General features: G+C 37.5%; 1 protein-coding gene across 2 annotated transcripts in view; it reads left to right on the top strand.

The window, feature by feature from the left end:
* Positions 1-20,630, top strand: part of PREX2 (phosphatidylinositol-3,4,5-trisphosphate dependent Rac exchange factor 2) — a 273,273-nt gene that overhangs the window by 222,158 nt on the left and 30,485 nt on the right. For both annotated transcript variants that reach the window (XM_076005243.1, XM_012739905.3), the window contains 2 exons: positions 15,337-15,403; positions 15,652-15,842. In XM_076005243.1, coding sequence (XP_075861358.1) covers positions 15,337-15,403; positions 15,652-15,842 — 258 coding nt within the window. The remainder of the gene's footprint in view (positions 1-15,336; positions 15,404-15,651; positions 15,843-20,630) is intronic.

Raw genomic sequence — 20,630 nt, 5'->3', positions numbered from 1 at the left:
AAGAGAACTTCCATAAAACAGCTATGCAAAATGGAGCTGGGATAGCTTCATTTGTACACAGAGATCCCCCTGAGAATATTGCAGATACTGGATTTGATGTCACACCAGAAAACATTACGAGGATAGTGGCAATTGTAAAAAGCTATCCAGAAGGATGGACAGCCTCAGCTGTGCTTCCAGTCCTGGATTTAGCCCAAAGACAGAAAAGAAGGTTGCCCAGATTTGCTGTGAATGTTGTTGCACACGCCCTGCAAGTACTTCCCATTGGAGTATTTGCAGTAAAAGTTTTTTATGACGTGTGTAATTGAAAGCTAGCTGAAAAATATCACGTTCAGGTCTGTACTACTGCCCCTTGAATGCTACCAGATTTTGTAGGCAATTAATAAAGAATTGATATTAAAGTCATTTTTGTCGTCCTACAATCAAAAATAAAATTTATGAATGGAACAGTGAGTTCCCCAGATTCAGTGTCTTTACATGTACTTTGAACAAATATTGCATTTACCAATATTTAAAGTTTTTAATGTGCAACATAGTCTAGTTTTTTGTTTGGTATTGTACCTAATTTAGGTTGGAATGACAGCCTATTTTGCAGAGAAAATATACATCTAAACTCTTTTTATGTTTGTTTTAATAACTCTCATGGTAGAAGAAAACAAATCTCATAGAGATATTAGTATGTTGACTAGAAATCTCTTCTGATTTCAATGCAATTTCTTAACAAAAAAATCCAGCAAAGTTGTATTGCCATCTGTAAATTACAGATTAAAAACAATACCAATTTTATTTCTCTTATTTAGTTAATGATATCAAACCACCAATTTTTAAAATTCTGACTGACAATTTAAATGAATGTAGAGATGAAAAGTTTTAAATAAATATGGCTGCTTATGTTTGTTTTCAATTTTTATACACTTTTGGCTTACAGTTAACAAGCTAACCTTAAAATATTACTTATGATTATGTGGCCCTATTGTGCGTGCTAATTATGCAACCACATAGGACTTGCTGCACTAGTCTGTACTCTGTTAAATAAGACAAGTGCTTCTGAATGTTTGCATGTCAGGGCCATATAAATTGTTATACAGTTTGTGTCATCATAGCTCACTGCACCCTCAAACTCCTGGGCTCAGGCAGTCATCCTGCCTCAGCCTCCCGAGTAGCTGGGACTACAGGTGCATGCCACCACATCCAGCTAATTTTTCTGTTTTTTTGTAGAGGGTCTCGCTATTGCCCAGGCTAGTCTTGACCTTCTGGGCTCAAGCAATCCTCCCACCTCAGCCTCCCACGTGTTAGGATTACAGGCATGAGCCATTGTGCCCACAAATGCAATTTTTAAATTCAATTTTAGATTTTTTTAGAAATCCAATTTCTAAATTCTTGCTCACAATTTCTTGACTTAAGCCTGCAAGCCACATTTTGAGTGACACTGAGCTAGAGGACAAAGGCTGGGATTTAAAAAAAAAAAAAAAAGTACTGCCGAGAGATGTAGCTTTGGCCTGTTATGATTTGTACGTGTTCCCAGAACAGGGAAGGAAATTGGAAAGTGAGCTGAGAGCAGCTTCTGAAGGAGGGAGAACAAGCTTGTCTTGTGTCCGAGTGAAGAAATGTCATTGAAAACAGCACTAGGGAAGGTAGAAAAGCAAGTATGAGAAGAGCCAGTGTTAGGAGTTTCTGCTTCCCATCAAGGAACGGCTGCTGGCGTGGGGTTTTCTGACATTTCCCAGGGAAGGGTGAACATGCCCCAGCCCCTGAACAAGAATGCAAGTTCCCTGAGAGAAGGACCTTTGTCTCTTGTTTATCGCCCTAGTCCTAATATATAGAACATTGCTTTGTACCTAAACAGATGCTCAGAAAATATTTGTTGAAATAACTGAATGAAAGTATTAAGAGCAGGTCCTATGTCCAGAAATCATAGGATGGGATTAGTACTTTGTATTACTCTCAAGTTCCCGTTGTTGAATGCCACAAGGATTTCAGGAAGCTTAGACAGATCTTACAGTACTTTATCAACAGTAAGAGGAATAGAAGAAATCTTTTAACTCTGACATGATTTACGTCTTCATTTCTACCTTATACGACATGGCAGAATACATCATCAAGACAGTCCTCTCTGTCTTTCCTCTCCTCTCTTTTTTCCCACTCCTCTTGTCTGTCTCCTTCTCTCTCCTCCTCTCACAAGGGAATTAAGTTAGCTTTGGACAGACTTAAATCCTATGATTTAAATGGGATATTCCTTCTGTCACCCTTGAGAGTCTCCACATGCCTTAAAGACTCTACTTTCTCTTTGCCTGTCTAATATCTTCTCGTCTTAATGTGCTTTCTAGGGTGCTGGTCCGGTACTCTGATAAACCTCTGCAGATCACTCACCACGCTGAATTATAATTACCTATTTATTTTCCTCTTTCCCAAACTACACCACGGGGTTTTTTGCAGGTGAAAATGATCTGATTCTCACCTTTTTATTTCTAGTACCTGACACTGTGCATGGCTTATGAATTCTTTGTTTATGAACAAATAAATGAATAAACAAATCTGGAGTTTAGAAATATACTGATTTGGCTTTCTGAGAAGAAGAAAGATGACCTAGGAAAAGTTTCAGAGTGAGAATAGGGAGGCAAAGCAGAACCTAAGAAAACAGATGCTTAAGGGGTAGGCAGTGAAGAGGAGCCCATGGAGGAAACAGGTTGAAGCAAGGAAAGTGTGTGGACACCAACAAGGCAACAGGTCAAGGTCAAAAGTCTCCAGGAATAGAGAATTTGAAGAAGGACTGGATACTATGTAAGAAGAGAGATGATGATGTCTAGAAAGTGTTCCCTAGATTTGGCTAATGCAGAGTCACAGGCTTCAGTGGAGGGCATAGCGCTCATTCCTGAATTATTGTCTGCCTTGATATTTTAGAATATAGTGACAATTCCACACTGTTCAGATGATTTTCATTAAGCACTTTGAAAGTTTAAAATAGGGCAGAGACCTGGTTTATCTCTCCCTTTCAGTTATCTTTTTTCTGTTATTAGTATTGTTCATAAGAGTAGTGAAGGTGTGTGTATGTTTTGTGATGAAGAAAATTTACAATGCTTGACAATTTTTTTCTTGACAAATGGCTATCACTTGTGATGGATGATTTTCAATGTTTTTTGATACAGAACTCTTGAAGGAAACACATTCTCCTTGGAAATGGTTTAGAGCTGTCATTCTTCAATACATTTTGGAAATTATTAATGATTATGCATTTATTTATTCAACCAAATATGTCAAACATTCATTGTGTGCCCGGCGCTGTATAGGGTGAAAGGGTAACAGAGATAAACTTAACATTGTCTCTATCTTCAAAGTACTTATAGTTTAGTGGAGAAAGAAACAGGAAAAACTCCTTAAGATCCAAAACAATAGAGACTGAATTTAAGGGATGTACAGGGTGCTGGGTATAAGGAAGGGCCGCTGACTTTAAAAATACAGAGAGGGGAGGTGATGTGGAAGATGAGTCTTGAAGAATGAATAATGATAATAGCTAACAGTGACTGACATACTACTATGTGTCAGGTACTGTACTTAAGGGCCTTGTATTTTTCCTAATAAAGGAAAGCTCAGCATTTTATAGATTCTAGTGGAAAAATATGCAAGCCAAGAGTTAGACACTTAAAATCTCTGTATGATAGTATGTAACCATGTTTAATCTAATTTTTTTAGAACCGAACCAGAATTTTGCTAATTTGTAGATAAAATAATGCTACTCTGAGATATTCAAGGGACCCTGAGAGTATTTTTCTCTTGATTATACTCGTTGCTCACTGAAGGAGGATTGTTAAACATTCTTACTCTCTAATTTTAAGTTCCTATGATTGTTGAATACTTTCAAGTTCTGTTTCAATGTTAGTGGAGTTTTAGCTGATATTTAAAGCTTAAGGAGAATTGTTCTTGCATACGAAGAGTCATTTTTTAAATGTGCATGATTATTTTATCTATCTTTTATTTTTCTTTGAAACTTTCAAGAGATATATTTAGGGAAAAGTAATAAAACAATAAAAATTATAAAAAGTATACTGTGGCATTCCTTTAAGTAGCTAGCACTCCAGATATAAATTTATGCACGCCTTAGCATTTAGAATTCAATCAAGGACTATTACTTTTTAACAGGAAAACAAAGAAAATTGTCATCTCTGAAACTGAATATGAAATAGGTAAGAATGTAGGATTTGACTTTTAGTAAATATTGCCCAATAAATTTTTACATTTATTACATTAATTCCAAATTAAAGTCTTTAATGCATTTTTTTTTTTTTTTGAGACAGAGTCTCACTTTGTTGCCTGAGCTAGAGTGCCTCTCCTCGGCCTAGTTCATAGCAACCTCAAACTCCTGGGCTCGAGCAATACTACTGCCTCAGCCTCCTGAGTAGCTTGGGACTATAGGCATGCGCCACCATGCCCGGATAATTTTTTCTGTATACTTTTAGTTGGCCAATTAATTTATTTCTAGTCATAGTAGAGATAGGGTCTTGCACTTGCTCAGGCTGGTTTCGAACTCCTGACATTGAGGCTGCCTGCCTCAGCCTCCCAGAGTGCTAGGATTACAGGCGTGAGCCACAGTGCTTGTCCCCATTTTTTACTCTATTAGGTCACATATATATTTAGTTCCTTTGTAGGTTGGTAACTGCAATGCTTTCTTTCTAGCTCTCATGACGTAAAGTGCAGTTCAGTTTCATACCACATTAAGGATTAGATACATGCTGTGTGTCAGGCACTGCCTTAGATTATGGGATTATAAATTGTAACAATGGGTCTCTGCCCACCAAGAGTGCACAATTTAGCACAAGCATCAGGATGAGTGTGGCTCGATATAATAGAGCTAAATTTGTTTCCGTGGAGATCTCAGGTCACATTTGTACTGGGTTTTGAAGGATCAGTAGAGTTCTGGCAGGCATAAGAAGGTGGGAGGGAATTCCAGGCAGGAGAGAACAATATGCAAGAAGGTGGGGAAGCTTATACGTGGAGAGGGTGCTAGGGGAACCGAGCAAGCATATGGCAGGGTGCAGTGCCGAGAGATGGGATGGGAAGTCTGGTGGTAAATAATTAGAAATGTTCTCAAATGCTAGGCTAAATTTCAGACTTTGGGCCCCGGAGAAATTTAAATAATTTTAGAACAAAGCAATGAAATGATCATATCTATGCTTTACAAAGGTGATTTTGAAAGCAGGCTGCAGTTAGAGTGTACAGAGAGGACGTGATAGGAAAGGAGCTGACCCATCAACTTCCTAGTAAGAGCGTCATTCTAAGACTTTTATGATTTTAAACCTAAAAAGTTATTTCTCTGTTATGAAGACCAAAAACTGTCTTGAAATATAATTATCAAATTAAAAGGCATTATTTAAAAAATAAAAATACTACTTGACTTTAATGTTTTTCCTAGGCATGATGAGATTTTTTTAATATTGTGGTTAAGCCTTATTATTTGAAAAGCCTTTCTTACTTCAAAGGGATTGCTTCTTTTTCTCTCCATTTCCAGAGATTGTGTTCCATGATGGCAGGACATGGTATTGCCATTGGAAAATATGTGTATATGCAGTGTTTTAACAGTAGATGGCATCCATGGTAATATGTACATATTGTCAGTACAGGAAAAGAACTGTCACCCTAGCAGCCTCATGGAATGGAAAGAAAAGGTCAAAGTGGCATAAAGGAACATTAGGAAAGCAGAGAGTAGGATGTTAATCCAGTCAGGTCACTGGTAGAAGGTTCTCAAATAGAAGAGTGAAATCAGATTATCGACAGCAGTAGGGAGTAGTGAGGTCTGTCTCCACTACCTCTAACACCATGCTTATGTCTTCAGAGCATAAAAGAAGCCAGAGAAATGCCTTTTTTTTTTTTTTTAAATGTGGGAAAGTCTTGTTTTCTGTGGTCACACGTATTGTCTTATTAACCTTCCAGCAGGGTTGAGGGTTCTTTCCTTTCAAAAGTCAAGTTGCAGTGAAGCTGTTAATTGGTAATAGGCAGTTCTATGACAATTGTGACCTTAGATGTTCTATTTTTGACAGGCCAGAAGACATCCAGATAAATCCAAGATTATCTCATTATCCAGAATTTCTCTTCGTGTAATTTTAAATACAATGTATTCCAGAGAAGTCAAGGCCAATGCTTGTGGGCATGGAAGGTGGGAGGGATGGAGGTGCAAATTAGTATTCTCCCACCTTCCCACTCATCATGTATTCCTTATCCCCATGTGGCCACAGGTTGAACCTCTCTGGTCATTTTCATTTATATAAGAGATCAGTGTCTTGTAATGAGATTTTCCGTAGAATTGTTTTCCTAATTTCAGTGCTGTGACCATCAAATGCAGTTTAACAATACTGCTCAGGAGACACCAGTCACACCTGTAGTCAACTGCTGTACCCTTATAATAATGACATATCTAATCAGGTCTATCCACGATATCCATAATTGACCAAATATTTTAACAGTTTTTTTTAATGCAGAATAACTGCTGAAATATAAATTGTGATGCAAAAAGCAACCTGATAACAGTTTAGAATAGTTGGGGTAGAAAGCAGTATTGGGAGAAGTATATATGTGTCTAATCAACTGACAACTTTCTGTAAATGATTATAAATGTAGAGATGGTCTCATAATGATCTGGAGAAGAGGCAAGAATATAGCAGTGATCTGGGCTGAACACTGGAGTTCTTCCTTATTTATAAAACATTAGCTGCTCTTATGCTTTAATCATCTCTCTTAGAAATGGAAAATCCTCCAACATGCCCAGAAAAAGGAGAAGTTTGCCAAATGAGAAGAATGTCACTTTTGTCCTTGGTTGAACCTCTGTGGATCTTCTACGACAAAATAAATTGGTTTAATTTTTTTAAATGAGACTGTTGCATTGTCTCTCTTTCTGTGAAAAATTCATCATCCCTGGAGCACCAGCCTGACCCTATGGAGCTAGGATACTCATTATTACCCATTTGATACTGTATTTTCCTAATTCTTAAATTAACACATCAACTTGCATAACTCTGTATAAACCAATCTCACTGTTCCCCAAACTTGTTTTCTTACTCTTATAGCAAACATCAATTCCTTCTTTATATTACCATGGTCTTATTAGGAATGTTGAATGATTCTTTGCATTTCTAGGGTCTCTTGCAGCTCTAAATTTCCTAAATTTCTATATTTTATGAGTCATGTGTTTCTTCCCCTTCATTCTTCTTTTTTTAAAGAACTGGTAGCTAAATGTTTATTTTATAGCACTTCTTCACTGCTTAACAAGTTAATTACAATTCTTTAGTTTGATATTTAATTTCCTTATAATATGGATCCAGGTTAAGGGGTGAGGGGAAATTTGCCCTTTCCCCCAAAAGTTCACTGAAAGATCAACTCACAATTAAGGCAGATTAATAAGGGAAAGGTTTATTCACCATGTGCATGGGAAGATGCACAGAGTGATTACTCAATATCCCAGTGAAGTTCAGATATTTTTATACCTGTTCTTTTGGAGGGGAGGGAGTTGAGGAGAACAGGTAATTCTGTTTAGGGGTGACAAATGGTGCTAGGAAGGATGAATGGATTGACTTGTAAATGAGTCTCTCTGCGAATTAAATTAACCTGAGCAAATTAAACTAACCCGAGACACAGGTATTACATTTAAATGATTTGGGCCACGTCTGGTTGCACTATTGATCCTCGTTATCGCAATATATTGAGATAACAGGGAAAGGAAGGGAAATCAGTTGCCCCTTTTGATCTTTTGATAGGTCAGTCCAGTTCATGCAGATAGAGGGTAAGCTCCCCTCCAGTGCTTTTTGATTGTGAACAGCCTTTAATTCAAAGTATTCTTAATACCAAGGAGTCCTATTTTGGGGTGAAATGTCCTGAGCTCCTTCACAGGTACTAGCCAATGTTGTTCTCTCTCCCTGCCTTACCTGCCCTTCAGCCCAAGTGGCTCTGTTTGTTCTATACCTGCTCTGTTGTTCCTGCCATAACTTCTGCTCAAAATGCTGCTTTCCCACTTTGACTTGTCAGAATCCTGTCCATCTATCAAAGTCCAACTCTTCTGCCATATTCTTATGTGGCCTTCCTCCTATAGACCTAGCAACTCTTTTGCATCTTCGAATGTACCTATCATTTTGTGCCTTGCATTATAAATACCTATGTACGTGTCTTCTCGATTAAACAATATGCTGTGAATGCCAAGATTAGTTTCATTGTAGTTATTTGGTTTGGGTATAGGCATATCACACTTATTATAACTTATGATATTACCACCTCTTTCATTGATATTTTGTTTTATAGGAGCTAAATTTTAAAAGGATCATAATATATTCATTTTACATGGCAGAGTTGTTTGACAACACTGTCACAGTGAAGCTTGCTGTAGGCCAGCATGAAAGGAAACTTACTGTGCAGCCCATATAAAACAGCAGCCACACTTGCAAAATGGTCTTAATATTTTCTGCATTCAGACAAAGGACCATGACTTCATTCTTACTAACCTCAGAAGCATAATAAACTATGGTTAGTTTTGGCATTAATCCAATTTTGCTATTAACTTTTCCCATAAAATTTGATTAAGGGGCCTTGTAAGACTTTTTTTAATTAGGGAAAGTGCATTAGAAATTTATTTCTTGTCCATAGTTTGTCAAATTCTGAAAGATACTGAAGTTCTATGAATACCCGTAAACCTTATGGCTTCTAAAATATCTGGCTGAACAACCATTTTTCCCTGATATGAATACTTGAAATTAGTTGCAGCCTCTAGTCCAAATTCTTATTTTAACAAATAATTGAATTAAAAAAATTGGTGGCTGTATTACATAGGAGTATTAAAGTGTCATTATTTCCTGGTTATCTTCTCTGGACTTTTTCAGTGCATAGTTATATTTTATAATATTTTGTTGCTTTTCGTAATCATGGATTAACAAATATTAACTATTGGCACATCTGGATGAATCAATAATATAACTCTGAATTTTCAGTAAACTCTTATTTTCTAAGAGTATTTTGACTGGTGCAGTTATATCATTAGATGTTTTTCTAATTTATTTCTGTTGTGTAGCAGTTAGGAAAAGACAGATAGTTGCTAAATAAAGTCTCACTTGATGTTGGCTACATTTTAAACCCATGAAAGATATTCTTCTAACTTGTTTTCTCTTCATTAAATGTATATATATTTTTTTTCTTTAAAGATTTTGCCCCATTGAATAGTTGAAGATTTCTGTCAAGTCGATGTAAGTGATTATAGCAGAATCAGATCAACGTGATCTAAACTGCTTTTAACTGGCTGCTGGGTCAGTGACAATTTTTATTATTTTAAGGAACATCTCTTTCAGAAAGGAGCAAGAGTACTCAGTGCAGCCAGCTGCTTCTGTAGCGACGCTTTCCGTGGCAGTACTAATGATGTATGGGCTGCCGTTGCAGAGTATTTTCTTCCCAGATGATTTGAGGTTTAGAAGCGCTGCACCTGGTTAAGCATTTAAATAACAGTCTTCTTTTCTTTAACCTAAAAAAGGTTCTTTTCTTTTAAATCCTAAACCTCAATTTGTACACTGATCATGGAGTTATATAGATTCCAAATACCTAACTTGATTTTCATTGCTTAACATGTGTCATACATATTTTATATTACCTCTAGGGAGAGCAAAAGGTCTTCAGCCTTAATTTTATTCCTTACTAGGGGTAAAAATTTTCCAAGAGATGCTTCTCACTGTGTGCACCTGGGTGACAGTTATTGTTATTTATTGAATGAGTCCTATTTGCTTATCACAGTATTGAGCACTTCGTATACATTAATTTAATTTCAACATTATGCTATCTGTACGTTCAACTCTAATGCCCATTTTGGAAAAGATGTAAAAACTGCCTGCAAAAGCATGATTCTGGGCACCAAACCATTTTTAAGAGAAGGATGATGACAGAGAGAGAGAGAGAGAGAGAGAGAGAGAGAAAGAGAGAGAGAGAGAGAGAGAGAGAGAGAGAGAGAGGATGGAGCTATATCAAAGGACTAAATAAAAATAATTTTAAAATCTTCCACTTCAAATGAACTTACAAAATGTAATTCCAAAGCACATCTAGAAACCTAACACTAAGAAAGAAAGCCAACAAAGTAGACCATTAAAAATAAATTTGTCCCAGAAGAGTTTAATATATTGAAACAGCCTGGCAAAGGATATTTGGGATGGTGGAAATATAAATAAAAGAATGCCATTGTAGGGAGCAAGGCTGCTGATCCCATAAAGGTTTGCTGAAAAATCACTAGCATGAGACAGATTGTTTAATAGGAGAAAAGACATACATATTTATTTAACATGTATACACAACAGCCTTCAGAATGAAGACCCAAAGTTACAGGGAAAATTGTCCATTTTTACGCTGAGATTCAACAATATGGACAGCTGTGTGGAAATATGATTGGAAAAAAAGGGCATAATCTAATGCTATAATGATAGGCTGAGGGGAGAAACCCCCTCAAGGGCTTTCTAGATGCGTCTTGGCCTCTCTGAGCAGCATCCTTCCTTCTGGGTGCCGGGCATGGCCCTCTCTGGAATGGGGGTCTTATGATCTACAGCCAAACAAGGTAGGTCAGATATTTACCTTGTCGCCCAGTTTTTACATAGAATAATTTTAGGTTTTATGACTGGCCTTGGGGGGAAGGGGTTCTGGCTTTTAAGACCTGCCTTGGGGAAGAGGAATTCTGGTTTCTATGGGCAGCCTCAGGGAAGACTGGGACCGGGAGGCAGGATGACAGGAGAAGGTCAGAGAAAAACTTGTGCTTCTGAGGCTATTCCTGAAGCCCTCATCATGGGGAACTGTTTTCTGAGCCCGACACCATCCCTAAAGAAAGGCAGAAAATCCTGAAACAAAAATAGTAAATAACGTGATTATTATTTATTTACAAATATTTTTTAAGATCATACTATGTTCCACCTACTATTACAGGTGCTGAAGATGCAGGAATGAACAAAAATAAATAATAAAATATGGTATTTGTGTACCATGGAATATTACTCAATTACAAAAAACAGTAGCGATCTAGCACCTCTTATATTATCCTAGATAGAGCTTGAGCCCATCCTCCGAGTGAGATATCACGAGAATGGAAAAATAAGCACCACGTGTACTCGCCATCAAATTGGCAGTAACTGATCAACACTAAGGTGCTCACCTGATAGTAATATTCATTGGCTGTAGGGAGGGTGGGGGTCGGTAAGCTCACAACTAATGGATACAATGAGCGTTGTAGTGGGGGAGGGTATGCCTCTAGCCCTGGCTTGGGTGAGGCAAAGTCAAAACTTGTAACCAAAATGTTAGTACCGCCATAATATCCTGAAATAATAATAATAATAAAAAAATCCATGAAAATAAATAAATAAAATCCCTGTCTACAGAGAGGATTTACATTGCAGAGCAGCATTTGGTAGAAATGAAATAAGAAGAGGTAGCAATCTTAGAAATGAAAAAGGTAGTCATTGGAATAAAATTTCGAATAGAAAGCACAGACTCTAGGCTTGACACAGAAACAGAGTTGCTCATTTGGAAGATACTACTAAGGAAATCATCTAAAATGCAGTGATGAGAAGTAAGATACTAAAAGAAAGTGTGAGGGGGAGAAAACATGAGAATGTGCGAACATATGTTTAATGGAAGTTCCAGAAGACAAAGAAAATAGAAACGATGGTAGAAAGACAATAGTTGGAGTGAGAACAGCAAAGATTTTTTTTTTTTTTGAGGCAGGGCCTTGTTGTATTGCTTAGGCTGGAGTGCAGTGGTATCATCATAGCTCACAGCAACCTCAAATTCCTGGGCTCAAGTGATCTTCCTGCCTCAGCCTCTTGAGTAGCTGGGACTACAGGTGCTCATCTCCATGCTTTGCTAATTTTTCTATTTTTTGTAGAGACAGGGTCTCACTATGTTGCTCAGGCTGGTCTCGAACTCCTAGCCTCAAGTGATCCTCCAGTCTCGGCCTCCCAAAGTACAAGGATTATAGACATGAGCCACCACCCCGGGCCACTACGATTACTTTAGAATTGAAGACAAGACTCCTCAAATTGCAAGTACACTCTGAGGACTATCTGGTGAATGAGCTCAGGAAATTTCACCAGCTGGATAAATAACAATAAATCTACCCCTAAACACTTTGAGATAAAACTTCAAAACATCAAGGATAAAAAGCAAAGCTTAACCTTTCTATGAAAAAATGTAGGCTAGACCTAAAACAATGACCATTAGATTGAAAGCAGATGCCAAGGGCAGTACTGAGGAGGAAAAATTTACTGTCAACCTAGATTGTAGAATTTTATGCCAGAGTATACCAGTGTCAAATGCTGACCAAAAACATTAATTGAATAATCAACTTCAAAAGGTCAATATTCTTGAGGAAGTAAATCTAGAAAAGTGTGGGATTAAAAGAAAAAAAAAGAAAAAAGAAAAGAGGAGCAGAAACTTTTTTAAGTCATTAAATTTAACTATTTCACTTTTGCTGTGAAAAGTAATAATAGACTTCTATGCAAAAAGACAATAAAACTACATGAAAGTCAGAAATGTGAGCAGAATAAGAAACACAAATGGCCAACAAATATATGCAAATTGAAAATAAAAACTCCAAAGGGTGAAAGTCTAATGGCATCAATGTAAACAAGGATGTGGAAGGAAGACCATACATGTTCTCGGTACCTCCACCTGGGCCTGCGTGCGGGTGACCTGTGCAGCCCGGAGGTGGTAAGTGCCACCTTCAGGGTGGTCTTTCTTCTGAGGAAGGAGAGACTGGGACATGAATAGGAGTGGAGAAGGGTGAACAACTAGGGGCTTGTAGCTGTAATGTTTCATTCCTTTAAAAGGTGAAGCAAAAGGGAAAAATGCTGAGATTTGTTAAAGTGTTGTGGTGCATACATGGGTTTTCGTGGTATTATCCGAATGAAGACAATTGCAACAAAAAGTCGCACAGAGCTTTCAGAAGAACAGGAATTTTTGGATATAGCAACAATATTTAAGAAACAGCCAGTTTTCTGGCAATGAGACAAGCTACATGGCCATTTCCCCTCTGTGGTGCCAAACCTTTCCAGAGCCTGTAAGGCCCTCAGAGTCTACCTTTCCCGCCGAAATTGCTCTTGCACTCTGCCCTAGCTCCAGCCCCCTGGCTTGCCTTTTTTGCCTCACACAATTCAAGTTCCTTTCCTCTTCTGGTAACAGTGTTCTTCTTGGATTATCCCCTTTAGATACTGGGGAAAATATAGAAAATTTTTAAATGATAACCTCAAATACCTTTGATTTTAGAAACGGAAATGATCTTTCAATCTCTGGTTTTGCTCTTGGTCTAGTGCTTTCAGTAGAAACTAATTCACCCAGCAAAACGGAACTGTATTTTGGGGGCACTTGACGGACATTCCGCTTTGCTGTGGCTTGTGTCAGCATAACTCAGTCACTGTGAGCTGGTGGCTGCCTGGGGCTGCTGTAGCCCCGGCACTCCCGGCAGCGTCATGTGTGGCCGAGGGAACTGCAGATGGTGCCCGGAAGTCCCATAGGAGTGCAGAGTGAGGTACAGTGAGTGGCAGCCAACCTTGGAGGCTGAGTTGTTTACAATTTTTTCTGTGTGGGGGGGATGGTTTAATCTGTATTTTAGACAAGAAGATACTAATTCTCAGTAAGGATGAGCATAATCATCAGTGTGGAAGTTACTCTTTAGACTTAAAGCTTTTTTATTTAAAAATGTAAAACTTGACTAATCCATGTTACTTTTTCTTAAAAAGACGAAAAAACAAACAATACTACTAGTAATGGTAATAACACTTGGTGTGTGTGCACGTACGCACATTTAGTGGTACTCAAAAAACCAGCACACAGGGTATAAAGTTCACCGGCACTGATTTTGCCCAATACTACCTGTGAATTTGACAATAATCTGCCAATACTTTGAAATCCTCAAAGGTGCTCTGAAACACCAATGTAACAGGCTCTTATTTGAATATCTTACTCACTAATATTATGGGACTTATTTTGTTCTATCGATATTAAAACTTCACATCTGAGAAATAATTTCATCTTATCAAAAGTAAAAACTAAATGATTAATGTGAAGGTATTTTATACCATTGAACTATACACTTAAGAATGGGTAAAATGGTAACTTTTGTGTTGTACTGCATATGTTTTACCATAATTTAAAAAAATAGATACTAGGTCAGATAAAACCTAAATGTATCCTGTCTCTGTATGTCATTCCCTTCACATTTCTGTTTAGTGTTGAGCCGCAAGCAAAGCAAACACAGCAATAATTCTTTAGAATTGCATGTCCTCATTGCAGGTCATTAGGATTCCACATTGTATATTAAAATATCCATTACCATATTACATCGTGGTGACAAAAAGGAGCCATTGCACCCTAAAAGAGAGTTTAACTTCTGAGCATACCTTAGTGATGGAAAGAACTGGCTAAGTATTCTGTTTAATATTAGGTTTTTTGATGAGTGAATGAATAAAATGTGGTATATGTATACCATGGGGTACTATTCAACTCTAAGAAACAACGGTGATATAGCACATCTTGTATTTTCCTGGATACAGCTGGGACCCATTCTAGTAAGTGAAGTATCCCAAGAATGGAAAAACAAGCACCACATGTACTCACCAGCAAATTGGTATTAACTGATCAACACCTAAGTGGACATATAGGAATAACATTTATCGGGTGTTGAGCAGGTGGAAGGGGGGAGGTGGGGACAAGCATATACATACATAATGAGTGTGATGTTCACCATCTGGGGGATGGTCACACTTGAAGTTCTGAGTCGAGGGGAGATGGGGGGCAAGGGCACTATACGTAACCTTAACATTTGTACCCCCATAATATGCTGAAATAAAAAAATATTAGGTTTTTTGAGTATTAGTTTCATAATATTAAATTTTTATAATAAATGCAAATAGGATAATGTTCTCCAAGTCACAAGAAAATATATCTCTTCAACTTTTTAATAACAATATTAACTATTGCAAATATTGATAAGCACTTACTATATACTACGTACTATTCTACACATCTTATCTGCATTCACTCATTTAATCATCTTGGCAGCCTCAGGAAGTAACAGTTAATGCTATCCTCAAATTATTAGCACAAATGAGAGAATTGAGCAATCTCTCTCAGGCTGCACAATGTGTAATGGAGCTAGCTGGTGATAGCTTTAATCATTTTTTTAATGGAAGATTATTGACTTTGGTGCAACCCCAGTCTTCTAGTGTTCAGTGCTTTTGTTTATTCACTTGTTTTTAAAAGAAAATCAGTGAAACTTGAATGTCTTTGTGCATTTTATGTTTTTTTCTAACAACAAATGATAATTTCTTCTTTGAATTCTTACAGGGCATTCTACTTGGACAAGTCCAATTCACCACCGAACTCCACATCCAAAGCTGCCTATGTAGATAAGGTAAAAAAAAAATGATTATGCTTATTGGTGCTTTATTATTTACATACCTCCCTTATTTGATTTTTCTGCTATCATTCTTGAGCAATGAGTAAAATTATAAATATTTGCAGTCTCCAATTCTGTTACTTCCATAACACAATAACAGTTTAGACCCTTCATTAAAAGGTACAACAACTGTGCCTTGTAACCCATCTAAAAATATTTTGTTAAACATGTTGAACTTTATATTGCATCACTTTTTTCTGCAGCTAATGAGGCCTCTCAATGCCTTGGATGAACTTTACCGGCTGGTGGCGTCGTTTATCAGATCCAAACGCACGGCTGCGTGCGCCAACACAGCCTGCAGCGCCTCTGGAGTTGGGCTGCTGTCAGTGTCCTCGGAGCTGTGCAACAGGCTGGGAGCCTGTCATATCATCATGTGCAGCAGCGGCGTCCACCGGTATGTGCATGTCCCACCTCGCTCGCATCTTTGTTAGACCCCGTCTTGTTTGGTGATGCTTGTTTGCATTTTGGCCACACAAAATTAAAACTGGAAGCATTTGAAGGACTCATATGTATTTGGAATAAGACTCTGGGTTTAGTTCTCGTATTTCAGCGACTATATACTCACACAAATGAATGCAATCCTACATTTATATCACTGTGGCCCAGAATCTGGTCACCCTTGCATTTATATTAACATATTTGCATTTTCAGGCACAAAAAAATGTGCATCCATTTTATTCACTGTAGGAGTTTGCTTAGTAGGAGCCGGATCAACTACTAACTAGCCCAAGGCAACTGGTGTTTTCACTGTACTTGATAGACACTCCACTGTTCGGTAGTTCAGGTCGGTCCCTATAACCCAATTGTGAGCCATAGATTGATGCTGCTTTGGAGTTGCAACTGCTTTCCAACTCCCAGTTATGGTTCAGTGTGCCCTCCCTGAAAATGTAAGGAGAGATTTCTGATGGATCCTGTTCAGGTGGCTCGTCTTGGCAAGTGTGCGCCGTCGGGGGCAGCTAAGTAGGGCGTACGAATTTATATAGCTTCATCAGTCTCATCAGCCTCTAAATGTGAGTGGGAATCCCCACGTCAAGTCCCTCTTCATAATCACATGCTCCTCTTCTGTCACCTCCCCATTGTCACGAGGAAGTGAAACCATGTGGATGAGAATAACAGGGCAGGACTTTAGTACTCATTTTAATCTGTCTTTTGTCACCAGCCACAGTCTCTTCTTAGTACTAGCCCAGTTCAATTTTGAGGATGGTGTTTTACTTTTTTCAGATTTACTCAGTGCTTAATCCATGCGAAGAATTGCGGTTGGTGCTGCTGGCTGTGTAATATCATAAAATGTTTGTGTTGGAGACATAAAGCATGAAGAGAAAACAAAAATAAATTAATAAAAATAATAACAATAAGATAACATAATGATAAAAAGTAATACTCACAAGAAACCTAAAGTACAAGCAAATGTAAACCACCTAGGAAAGTTACAGCTAACAGAATAAGATTCAGAGGGCTAAACAGATCTTGGAGATGGTTAGATCTGGAAACTTTCCATGGTTAGAAAGTGATGTTTGAATTGGGTTTTGATGGATCAGGTGATAGAGGTAGAAAGGGAAGAAAGGCCATTCAAGGCAGCATCCTCTCTGCTCTGTGAAATTCCATTTCAACATGATGTGGCCAAGTTCTAGTTTTCAAGCCATGCACAGCATGATCTTACTTATGAAACATGGCAAGACTATTTCTCTAAAAGGACCATTAAATTTTTGTGGTTGATAAAATCTGCAGAATTTCCCCCTTTAATTGCTGTATACTTTGTACTCTGTCGTAAGCTTATTAAGAGCCTAATTGAAAATATCATTGACAACTGAATGAATCATATATTTAAATATTTTTCTGTTTGCTATCAGAGAAGTGATGTCTCCCTTCTGATAACCTCAACTTAATTCAGCCCGTTCTCATTCATTCATTCATTCATTCATTCAATAAGCACACATTTCGGCACTAATTATGCACCAGCAGTGTTCTAGTTGCTGGGGGTGCAACATTTAAAATACAAAGTACCTACATTCATATAGTGTGCATTGCATTGGGGAAATTGGATGATAAAGTAAACAAATATGTAATGTGACAGGTAGAATAGTCAGGGGAGGACGAGGTGACAGGATAGGAGAGAGCATTCCACTTTCTGATGGGGGGATTTCATTGGAGACCTGTGGGAAATGAAGGAGTGTGTCACGCAGGTATCTCAGAGTAAGGGCATTTGGACCGTGGGGCCAGCAGCACAACGTCCGCAGGTGGGAGCATGCCTAATGTGTTTAAGGAACAGCAGGGAGTCACTTGTGGCCCCAACACGGTTTCATTGCCTTGATTATTTGTGTTTTTATTTTACCCTAGGACAAAATAGTTATCAGAGGACTAGATACACTAGATCAACCCCGGGGCACTTCAGACTTTGAAACTATAGGCATATACTCAAGTCCACATTAATCTGCTGAAAGTTAATGCAGTTAAATCTACCATTTAGTCCTGGAGACCATGACTAAGTTGTCCAAATTATTTTCTCAGATGTTCCATGAGCAATTTTAGAATTTTACTAATGTTGTATAAGAGAAACAGATCGATGTCCTGAAACTGTTTTGTAATTACTATATTCATTGATTGGTGTGTTAGAATCACAAGGACCATGGAAATTTCATGATACATTGGCTTTTTCCATGTCTATAATTCAAAATAAATATAGCTTTAGCTGATTCACTTCAGGAGACATTTACCAAGGTGTAGGCATTTACCAGTGTCCCATGACAGGGGCTGAATTTAAGGTTAAAACTATGAAAATTTTACAGTTCTATTTTTCTATTATGTAGAATAAAATGGGGAATTTAACATAATCTTTAATTTTTCAGTGAAGGCTATGCTTAGATTTTTCATGATGATAAAATGTGTGCTAATTTATATTGGAATCCAAAATCCCACAGAAGGCTGTTCCTAAAATAATCCTTCAGTAATTCTAATTCAGACAGCTAGAAAGAAACCCAAGCAGATCCACACCTTCGTGAAACATTAAACACAGAGGTTTACCCTCAGGTTCTGACAGAGGGAAGAAATTCACAGTGTGAATGAGAATAAATATTATACGAGCTATTTTTATCATTTACTTTTAAAAATCAAGATAAAAATAGTCAACAATAAGGTATCCACATTACATAGTCAATTTTCTGCCTTTTCTAATGTTGATGGGCAAGAAGAGGATCTAAGATATTTTTTAAAACTATTAAATTATATTGCATATATTTGATATTAAAGGCAAGAATGTGGGTTTTTTGGAATGAAAAGACAGATTTAATTAACATTAATGTCTAGGTGTTTCGATGCCAACCTGAATCAGATGGCAGAACTATATACAACAGTGAATATGAGATTAGTAGGAGTAGAATTCAGAATGAATTATTAAAATATTCTCATAGCATTTAGCCTGGTTTTGTTTTTATTCTCTTCCCTAGGGTAATCTTCTGTGTGAATTATAAGTCTACTGATGAACTTTCCGTCCGTACTCTCTTAAACCATTCACTTATGTTTAATGTCTTCCTTGCTGTTGAATAGTGGAAGAGAAATATGATGGTCTCTTTTTAAGATCAGGATTTTGACTTTTAATTAATATAACCATGATTCAAAGGTAGTGTAATAAATGGAAAAATTTTCTATCCTGACATACCTTTTTTCATTTTCATTTTATATTATCTCTGATAACTTCCATCAAACAACACACAATTGAAGGTAGCTTTATTAGCATATATAGTATCTTAATTCATTTGTGCTACTCAAGGAAAATGCCTGAGACTAGATAATTTATAAAGAACAGAAATGTATTTCCTCACAGTCCTGGAGGCTGGGAAGTTCAAACTCATGGCACCAGCAGATTTGGTGTCTGGTGAGGGTTCTGTTCTCTACTTCCAAGGTGGCACCTTGAACACTGTGTCCTCACATGGCAGAAGAGCAAAGGGGAGAGAGGCAGCTCCCTTGAATCTCTTTTATACAGGCGATAATCCATTCAGGAAGGCTCCACTCTCATGGCTTTATCACCTCCTACAGGCCCCACCTCTTAATACTATCACATTAGCAGTTAAGTTTCAACACATGAATTTTGAAGGATACATTCAGACAGTAGCATATAGTTTAATAATCTGCCTTATGCTCACAGCAAATTTTTTCAAAATGTGTATGTAGACATTATTATTATTATTATTTTGCTACTTAATATTTCATCCACGAGGTAGGCCATAATTTACTGAACTATTTATTCACTTAGTGATTTCTCTTTTTTTCTCCCATTGCACATAATACCTGCAGAGGGCACCTTTCTATATGTTGCTGTTGACATTTCAGTCTTATTTTCCATTAGCCTAAAAGAAAACAAACCAAACAAAAATATCATTCAGGTTGAATTACTGTGTCAAAGAGTTTAAACCTTTGATATATTGTTGTTTAGGTTCCCCAAAGGATTGTCCTCCTGTACAGTACAACCAGTAGGGTAGATGGTTGTGTGCCACTCTCACCTTTACCTTGTCTGCAGAACATATTCGAGTCCATTTATATATCGTGCTTCTTTACTAAATGTACCGTTATATTTCAGTTGTGCATCAATTTATATACTTTTTTGATGAAAAAATAAAAGTGTTTGATATCTTTTGAATTTCCTTTCCTACAAAGAGTCATGCTATTTATATTGTATGGATACCTGCTTTATAGGCAAAGTTATTTTTTGCCAAATTGAACCTTTTTAAGGTATTGAATCAGCACTGTGGCTTTTCAAGTTGTCTTTTGTACCTATGCCAGTTATTTGTTGCAGGCAATCAAAAAGCTTGCTACAGGGATTTCTAAATTTCCCTGTTATTTCTCACTGCAGCATCATTCCATTCAATGCCATGTTTTAATTTGTTTTGGTTCCTTATTCCTACACTGCTTAATAGCCAACTGTTTTTCCTTAACCAATATAAATCAGTACACTGCAAATGTCATGAAACCTAAAGCATGAATCTTTTTTTTTTTTTTTTGAGACAGAGTCTCACTCTGTCACCCCAGGTAGAGTGCAGTGGGATCATGGTAGCTCACTGCAACCACAAACTCCTGGGCTCAAGCAATCCTCCTGCCTCAGTCTCCCAAGTAGCTGGGACTGTAGGCATGCACCACAACACCTGGCTAATTTTTCTAGTTTTAGTAGAGATAGGGTCTTGCTCTTGCT

The sequence above is a fragment of the Microcebus murinus genome, chromosome 7 (assembly GCF_040939455.1).
Source record: "Microcebus murinus isolate Inina chromosome 7, M.murinus_Inina_mat1.0, whole genome shotgun sequence".
Taxonomy (NCBI): Eukaryota; Metazoa; Chordata; class Mammalia; order Primates; family Cheirogaleidae; genus Microcebus; species Microcebus murinus.
The sequence above is the reverse complement of the archived record's forward strand: the minus strand, read 5'-3'. Positions and strand labels throughout refer to the sequence as shown.